The sequence below is a fragment of the Nannochloropsis gaditana genome (assembly GCF_000240725.1).
Source record: "Nannochloropsis gaditana CCMP526 unplaced genomic scaffold scaffold355, whole genome shotgun sequence".
NCBI lineage: Eukaryota > Eustigmatophyceae > Eustigmatales > Monodopsidaceae > Microchloropsis > Microchloropsis gaditana.
Window position 1 is genome coordinate 545 of NW_005803598.1, and position 9,085 is coordinate 9,629.

Here is a 9,085-nt window from a genome sequence, read left to right on the forward strand (position 1 = left end):
TCATCATGTACCGACTGGAAGGGGGCGGGTAAGACCACTCGCTTTCGTGGAACAAGAAAGAAAGCTCCACCCCATCCCCGAATAGCTCGAGGGCCGGGAACACCAGACCTCGTACTCGATTGATGGCCTGCTTCTCCAACTCCTTCCCATTCTGAAAGAACCGGAGCATGGGACAGGACGACTGATCGAAGACACAGGAGAAGATGTCTCCGTCCCTGCTGACTACCATGGCGCTCTCTCCATCCTCCTCACGTTCACTTTGCGCCTCCGCACTATTCACGCGCAGCGCCCACTCAAGAGGCTCTTTCATACCTTCCAGTGCGCTCGCCTCGGCCGCGCGAGAAACTCCCATACTGAAGCGGCCTGGTTGCAGCACCTTCACCTGCCAAAAGCTACAGTCTAAATTTGGGTGAAGGGAAAGCGTTCAGCCGTTTATTTGTCGGGTATGCGCCAGGGGGAAATCATGGTTACCACGTTTGCTTATGAGATGTCAGAGCTGTGGCCTTTTAATAAAGGAATGGAAAAAGTGCGCTCATGTACTGACCTTGCTCCAAAGGCAGGGAAGCGATCGTAAGCCCCGCACCGCTTATAAGGAACCGTCCGTTTGCTAGTTCCTTGACACGAACTTGACTGCCTCTCATATTTATGTCATGCTTGACTCGGGGAGTTGTGGCGTCCTCTGTGCCTTTTCCAGTGTCCCCTCGGGTCATGTTCACGGACCGCGCGGCGCCTCCGCCCCGCTTTTGTGACCTCTCGTGTTCCTCCGAAGACTCCCAGAGGTGAGCTAAGCATGAGCAGAACTCGTTCACCATCGCCTAACGCAGATGCTCCTGTACAAGGGCTAAAAAGGTACTGAAAGGTCAATGTCGATTCGTTTAACAAGTTTTTCCCCGAAGTAATGCGTCCCGGCATGTGAGGGGGGGGAGGTCGCTTTCGCCGCCACGGTGAGAAAACGAACAAGAGGGAAACGAGGACGCAATTCAAATACCGATGAGCAAAGCGCCGTTTCCATTGGCACCTAGGTCTTATCAAATTGCATAATTTTATGAAATAATAGATATGCCCATGTATCCACAGGCGACAACATCTCGTTTTGCGCGCTGAAGTTGCATCGTTAAGACGTGAGAGTGAAAGGGGGGGCAACAACAACGTCTTCGGCCCATTAGCTACCATCACGTACATGCGCAAAATACGCCCAGTCATGAACCGGCATCCGTCTATCCTTGTGGTCATGTATGGATTGCTTGCCTGTGTCAATGTTCAGTCACAGCGCTTCCATGGGGGTCTGACATCGCACTGGGCCTTGCCTGCCGCCCATGACCCCTCACGACCAGGGATAAGCGATTGCTCAGAGAGGTACTTCGAGCAGCCGATCGACCATTTTGCATACCATCCGGAGAACAACCTTGAGGGTCTCACTTTCCAGCAACGCTACTTCGTCTGCGGCGAGTTGTGGTGGGGAGGGCTTGGAGCCCCCATTTTCTTTTACACGTAAGCTTGCTACGAGGGCTGCTCTCCTTTAGTGTCCGTGACGCACGCTGACGACGATGACAATGTTTTGTTTTCTATCGGATTGCATAGACACCTCATGTCACCCCATCTCTCATTCGCAGTGGCAATGAAGCAGACGTCACCCTGTACTTGAACGCCTCTGGGCTCATGTGGGAGAATGCCCCGGAGTTCGGGGCCCTTCTCGTCTTCGCCGAGCACCGGTATTATGGGAAAAGTCAACCACTTCAGCCTTTCACAGCACATAAAATGGACTATCTGAGGTAAAATTTGGAAGCGCTGCAGCGGGTGTGGATCGAATGTTACGGAACAAGAGACATAAGAAGGGTGTCCGTGTTACTCATCCCTCTCGCATCTCTCCGGATACAGCTCCGAGCAGGCTCTAGCCGACTACGCCCGGCTCATCATCGCGCTCAAGACAGAGCTCAATTCTCCCGATTCTCCTGTGATCGCCTTCGGTGGGAGCTACGGAGGCATGCTAGCGAGCTGGTGGCGCCTCCTGTACCCTCACCTCGTCAGTGGGGCGATCGCCGGCTCAGCGCCCGTGCTGGATTTTGAGCCGGAGGTTGGCGAGGAGGGAATCGAGTCCTTCAGCTACATCGTTACCCGCGACGCGTCTCCTGAAGGAGGGTCCAACGCGTATTGCGCCGACAATGTCAGGGCGGCCTGGCCCGTTATCAAGGACCTGGCTGCAAGCGTGACCGGCAGGCAGGAACTGACGGAGCGATTTCGGATCTGTCAAGGGGCACTTGCGACGGCAGAGGACGTCGACTTACTGTTGGGATGGTTACAGAGTGAGTGTATGACGTATCGATGTTTCAGCATAAAATACAAGTGGAAATGTGCAGACACGTGCTGTCAAGCACTGTCTCCAAGCTTGCTTAGGATTTTTAATAAAGGAAGGATTACATGCCTAGTCATACGTACCCTTATCTTTACCCCGGCTACCATACTCTCTTCCTCTCTCACGACTGCGTCAGGTGCCTGGGCCTACATGGCCATGGGCAACTACCCCTTCCCCTCCACCTATGTGCTGAACGGACGAGGAACCCTCCCTGCCTGGCCCGTTCGCGTCGCCTGCGAATTCTTGAACTTCCCCACCACTCTCTCCAGCAATGTCACTCTCCTAGAGGGCCTCAGGAACGCCGTCTCCGTGTACTACAACTACTCCAGACCGGATGGGGAGGCCCCCATCCAATGCTTCGACCTTGCGGCAGGCGTCAACAAAGAGTCGCAGATGGTGGAGGACCATTGGACGTATCAGTTCTGTACGGAAATGTTTATGCCTAGTGGTAGCGACGGTATCCGAGGTGAGTTACGCGTCCTCACGTGCTTGTTGATCCGATGGGGCAGGGAGACGGTGGGAGCGCTCCTGCGGCAAGTAACTCGAATATTTATCTTTCAAGCCGATGTATACGGCACCTCACAAGCATATAAACGAATTTTTGTGTCGCCGCAGGACGACATTGTTTTACTGACTGGATAATCCTTGCTACTTCATTTTTCTCCCGATTCGAAAGATATGTTCTGGCCGGCACCGTGGGATGCCAATGCTCAGTCAGATGCCTGTTTTAGGCGCTTTGGTGTACACCCTCGCCGAACGTGGGCTGTTACCATGTATGGAGGTCTAAAGGCATTAGAAACAGCATCCAATATAGTCTTCTCGAACGGCCTTCTAGATCCCTGGTCCGGAACAGGTGTTTTGCACAACATATCGGACACAGTTGTAGCCCTCACATTAAAAGAAGGCGCTCATCATTTGGACTTAATGTTTTCTACTTCAGATGATCCCGAGGAAGTTAAGGAAGTGAGAAAGACGGAGCTTGCTCACATTGCGCGCTGGGTCATGGAGGCGGGTGAAGCCACTGAATGGGCTAAGGAGAAGCGCACAGTCAAAGATATGCGGAAAATGCTGAGGACTGTGTAAATGTTAAGCAATTAAAAAAGATGTTGCAGGAAAACAGGGCGTGTGTGTCAAAATAAGGTCTTTCGACAAGGTGTTGTTGTGTTGGAACACATTGAAATGTTCCCACTGATGCAATATATTGCTACAAGCCGCTCACGCATGATACTTCAAAGGAGCGAGGAGTCAGAAGTCAGGACACTGATCGAGTGTCAGGGGTCTCTCGCACATTTTTTATTATTAATGCTCCGTAAGCAAGTTTCACTGCATGTACCCAGTCAGTTGCTCTATGCGCGCCGCACACGAAGGGTCGGCCCATGTATCCTCAAGCGGGTGACGCACGCTCCGGATGGCTGCGGTAGCCTCGCGATTTTCCAGACTGTTCCATGAAGGTGGAGGCCTCTTTGCCAATGCCCTGCCCCACGACGGAGACACGCACTCCTCTCACGATACACATGTCTTTACAAATATCTTTTCGAGTCTTCTCACGTGCATCAATGTTTCGTTGTTTGTTTTGGTTTTTTGCCACTGCAAGACTCCGCTGACGCGGGCAACATCACCATGCACGCATATCTCACCGCCACCTCCCCGGTCCTTTGGAAATCTTGTGCCGTGCTGACAGAGCATTTGAGCATGATTATGCGACGGGGCAGCAGCGTGCTGTTTGCAACAGCTGCGTTGACACTCTTGGGGGCGATGCTACGCGTTGAAGGGTTCATCCCGCATGCGGGGAAGGGGTCTGTTTCTCGCCCTAAGTTGCAGCAGCAGCTGCAGGCACGACCTCAGTCCGAGACTCTCTTACGGACGCCTGTGAGCCCTTTGTCGATGAGTGCATCGACCGCAGAAGCACCGGTCAAAGCGGAAGGCGAGACATTCGAATTCCAGGCAGAGGTGGCGCGTGTAATGGACATAATTATCAACTCTTTGTACTCTGATCGCGACGTCTTCTTGAGGGAGCTTGTCTCGAACGCTGCGGATGCCTGTGACAAAAAGCGCTTCTTGTCAATCACCGCGGACGGGGAAGCAGCGGCCGCGGGTGAATTTGGCATCCGCATCAAACCCGACCGGGAAGCGCGCACACTGACAATTGAGGACTCTGGTATCGGCATGACCAAGACGGAGCTGGTGGAGAATTTGGGGCGCATCGCGCAGTCCGGTACCAAGAAGTTTGCCGAGGCGCTGGCTAAGGGGGACGCAGATCTAAATCTGATCGGTCAGTTTGGAGTGGGCTTCTACTCAGGCTTTCTGGCCGCAGACAAGATGACGGTGGTGACGAAGCCGTCGCAGGGCGAGGACAAGCGTCAGTACAGGTGGGAGTCCTCGGCCGGGTCCTCCTTCACCGTGGCGGAGGATGTAGACGGCGACGCTGTCGAGGGATCGGGCACCCGCATCACGCTGCACCTGAAGGAGGACTGCGAGGAGTATCTGGACACGGTGAAGCTTAAGACTCTGCTTCAGCGGTACAGCGAGTTCGTGCAATTTCCCATCGAGCTCTGGACTGAGAAAACGGAGTACGACCAGGTCCCCGACGATACGGCCCCTCCTCCTGCTGAGGGGGAGAAGCCGAAGATGAAGACGGTCTCCAAGAAGACGAATGTATGGGAGCGGGTCAATCAGACCAAGCCGATCTGGCTGCGGCCGCCGCGCCAGGTGACACCGGAGGAGTACAAAGAATTCTACCGCACCACCTTCCGCATGTTCGACGAGCCCTTGAACTACACGCACTTTTCGCTGGAAGGCCAGGTCGAGTTCAAGGCCGTCCTGTACGTTCCCTCGGTCCTCCCCTACGAGCTGATGCGGTCCATGTTCGACGAGAACTCGCGCGCCATCAAGCTCTATGTGAAGCGGGTCTTCATCAACGACAAGTTTGAGGAGCTTTTGCCTCGGTATCTGACTTTCCTCAGGGGGGTGGTGGACTCGGAGGACTTGCCTCTGAACGTGGGCCGCGAGATTTTGCAGAAGAGCAAAATGCTGAACGTGATCAACAAGCGGTTGGTGCGCAAATCCCTGGACATGTTCAAGGAGATTGAGAAGAACGCGACCGCGTACACCACTTTCTGGAACGGTTTTGGGCGGTACCTGAAGGTGGGCCTGATCGAGGACAACGACAACCGACAGGAGCTGGCCAAGCTCTCCCGGTGGTCCACCACCGAGACGGGGGATGGCGTCACCTCCTTCGATGAGTACGTGGCGCGCATGAAGCCCGCGCAGAAGCAGATCTATTACGTGACGGGAGAGACAAAGAAGCGGGCGTTGGCGTCCCCGGCGCTAGAAAAGCTACGGAAGAAAGGGTACGAGGTGATCATTCTGCAAGACCCTTTGGACGAGATGGCCATGCAGTCCTTGGGCAAGTATGCGGACAAGGACATCGTGGATGCGGCTAAGGAGCAGCAGGCGGAGACCGACGAGGAGAAGGCCTTTCTGGAGGAGAAGGGGCAGGAGACGCAGGCCCTGCGGGACTGGTACCGCAAGCTGCTGGGCAAGCGAGTCACGAAGGTGGAGGTGACGAACCGGCTGGTAGACTCGCCGGCGGCCTTGGTGCAGAGCGCCTACGGAATGTCGCCACAGATGCAGAAGTACTACCGCGCACAGTCCGTCATGCAAGGCGAGGATGACGGCAGTGGCTTGGACTCGCAGTTCAACCAAGCCATTCTGGAGCTGAACCCCACCCACCCCATCGTCGTGTCCCTTCGGGAGAAGGTGTCGGCGTCGCCGGAGGCCGTGGAGACCATGGAGCTGGGTCGATTGGTCTATGACGTAGCAGCTGTTGCAGGCGGGTACGACGTGGAAGACCCCGGTGCCTTTACAGCACGGATCACCAAGCTCATGTCTCGGCAGGTGCTGGCGGACGGCGGGGAGGGACTTATCGCGGAGGGGCTGTCCACGCGGGACATGGAGGACCCGACGAAGGTGGAGGCCGATGTGGTGGGTGCTGGCGGCCTCGGCGACCTCCCGGAAGGGTTGAATTTGGATGAGTTGCAGAAAGAGCTAAAGGAGGCTTCTGACGTTGTTGATGAGTCGAGTTGAAAAGCCTCTATTTTGTAACATGGTAGCACCCTCTGTGTGGTGAGACATGTTACGGTTTTGACAAGATGCGTGGGGAAAGAGGACAATGACGCGCCTAAGCTGCTTTGGCTTACGATTGTCTGCAGACTTTTCGCATGCTTCAGCATCGTAAGCCGTAGGAGGTACTTTGCGAGTTATGAGATGGAAGAAGGAATCAGAGGAGCACATTGAAAGGGGAAAAACATCCCTTGTCGTCCCCGCATCAACATGCAGTAACGAAGAAAAAGAATAAGTCGAATCGGATCCACAAATTTGGCATGTAAGATACTTTTAATACAAGCGATTGCTTTGTGTTATCGTTGTTACGTGTCTTTTTTTTGCGATTTGCTCTGCAGAATTGTGTGCTGTTTCTGAAGGGTGAGGTGTCACTTGGCTTCTCAAGCTACGTCGATAGGATAATGATGTTGCTAAGCACTCGTCAACACCATGCACAGGAAAAGGGCTCCAAAGATCCTCACACATGGAAAATGTGCGATAATTCAGCTTGCACTATCTCCTTATTTTCTGTTGCTGCTCGTGAGAGATCATCTCTCTAGGATGCTCCTCGTCGCCGTTCCAACTCCCATACGTCTATGTTGATGACGAAAATGCTTGCATGCGTTCAGCAAAGTAGTCTTTGTTTCTTGCCAAAATACGTGCGGAGTTCATTGATTATTTTCATTTATGCATTCATAATGTGCTTTTTTAACCCCCCCATGCCCAAGTGGAGGCAACATTAGCCAGGGCCGCCCGTTCCTGTCAAGGAGAGTATCTTGTCTGATACAATCCCGCACGCACACTCCTCTAACGTACACACGACGCACAGACATCAACTCACCAGGAGATAAACGAAATTCAATTAAAGTTTTCAGACAGGTCTCATAGAGGACCGGAACAAACTTTGCGTGGTACGACGCCGTAAGTAATTAGAGTAGGAATGCTGCCAGGTGGGGGATGGCGGAGGGTGGCACAACTTCCAGCCACAATGCTACTGCAACGAGCAGCCGCAAGCAGTAGTGGGGCGTCAGTTGTCAGCAGTGCCAATAGTATGACTGATGAATTTCCTGACCATACTGATTACTTGGCACGCATTTTGAATGCCCGCGTGTATGAGCTTGCCATCGAGACACCCCTACAGCCAGCTCCATGCATGTCCAAGACCATCCACAACAATGTATTATTTAAGGTACGCAGGATATCAGGTTAGAAAGGTAACATGCATTCACGTGCGGCCTTTGGCATGGTTTGTAAATGTTTTCGTGTGTAAATTATCTGGCGCTCATCAAATCGTGCCACGCACCATACACGTAGAGGGAAGATTTACAGCCAGTTTTCTCTTTCAAACTGCGCGGCGCGTACAACAAAATCGTAAGCACGCCCGCTGCAGACCTTGAACGAGGCGTCGTAGCATGTTCGGCAGGAAATCACGCTCAAGGCGTTGCTCTTTCGGCCTCACGAAAGAACATCAAGGCCGTGATAGTGATGCCTCTTGCCACTCCTCAAATCAAAGTGAACGCGGTGAAGCGCTTCGGAGGCCCCACAGTGGTCGTGAAGCTGCATGGGAAAAACTACGACGAGGCATCAGAGGAAGCGCAGCGCCTGTCGCGGGAGGAGGGTCTGACAATGATTCATCCCTTCGACGATCCGGATGTGATCGCGGGCCAGGGCACCATTGGCATGGAGATCTTGAAGGCCACAAACGGACAGCCTTTGGACGCTATATTTGTCTGTGTTGGGGGTGGTGGTCTGTTATCAGGGGTGGCTGCCTATGTGAAAGCGGTGCGGCCGTCCGTAAAGGTGATCGGCGTCGAGGCGGAGGACGCGGCGGGTATGACAACGTCCTTGCAGGCGGGGCATGTGGTAGCACTTGATCGCGTGGGCCTTTTTGCTGACGGGGCAGCCGTCCGAGTCGTGGGTAGAGAGACGTTCCGACTGTGCAGCCATCTGGTGGACGAGATGGTGACGGTCACAACGGATGAGATCTGCGCCGCTATCAAGGCCGGCTTCCAGGACACGCGGTCAGTCATGGAGCCCGCAGGCGCCTTGGCCATTGCTGGAGCCCAGAAGTATTGCGCGGCACAGCAATGGAGGGGTAAGACTGTCGTAGCCATTGCGTCGGGGGCGAACATGGACTTCGACCGATTGCGCTTCGTGAGTGAGCGATCGGACTCGACCGAGACTCTCCTTTCCGTCAGGATCAACGAGCGACCTGGCAGCTTCCGCCAGCTTTATTCTGGCATTTTCCCGCGTAATGTTACTGAGTTCTCGTACAGGTTCAACAGCCCTGACACAGCGGATGTGATCATCAGCTTCCAGTGCATGGCAGGCGCTAGTCGTGAGGAGGATAAGCAGCAAGTCCTGGAGAACATTCGAAATCTAGGTGCGTAATTTGACACAATTTGATTTTCCGCATCATATGTTTCTGTAGGACATAGCATGTTTTTGCGCGCGTTTTCGATGAGTCACTCTCTGGCTAAAACCTTACCATTTGCACGCAGACTTCGAGGTTGTGGATCTGAGCGGGAATGAGATGGCGAAGGCTCATGCTCGATATTTGGCCGGTGGGCGTGCACCGCACGTGAAACATGAGCAGCTATATCGCTTTGAGTTTCCCGAGCGGCCGGGTGC

General features: G+C 54.0%; 1 protein-coding gene across 1 annotated transcript; it reads right to left on the reverse strand.

The window, feature by feature from the left end:
• NGA_2032100 (uncharacterized protein) lies at window positions 1-299 on the reverse strand (the record flags this gene model as incomplete). Its single annotated transcript, XM_005854889.1, has 1 exon — window positions 1-299. A coding segment is annotated over one exon (299 nt), but the record flags the coding sequence as incomplete, so codon positions are not given.
• Between the last annotated feature and the right edge of the window lie 8,786 nt (window positions 300-9,085).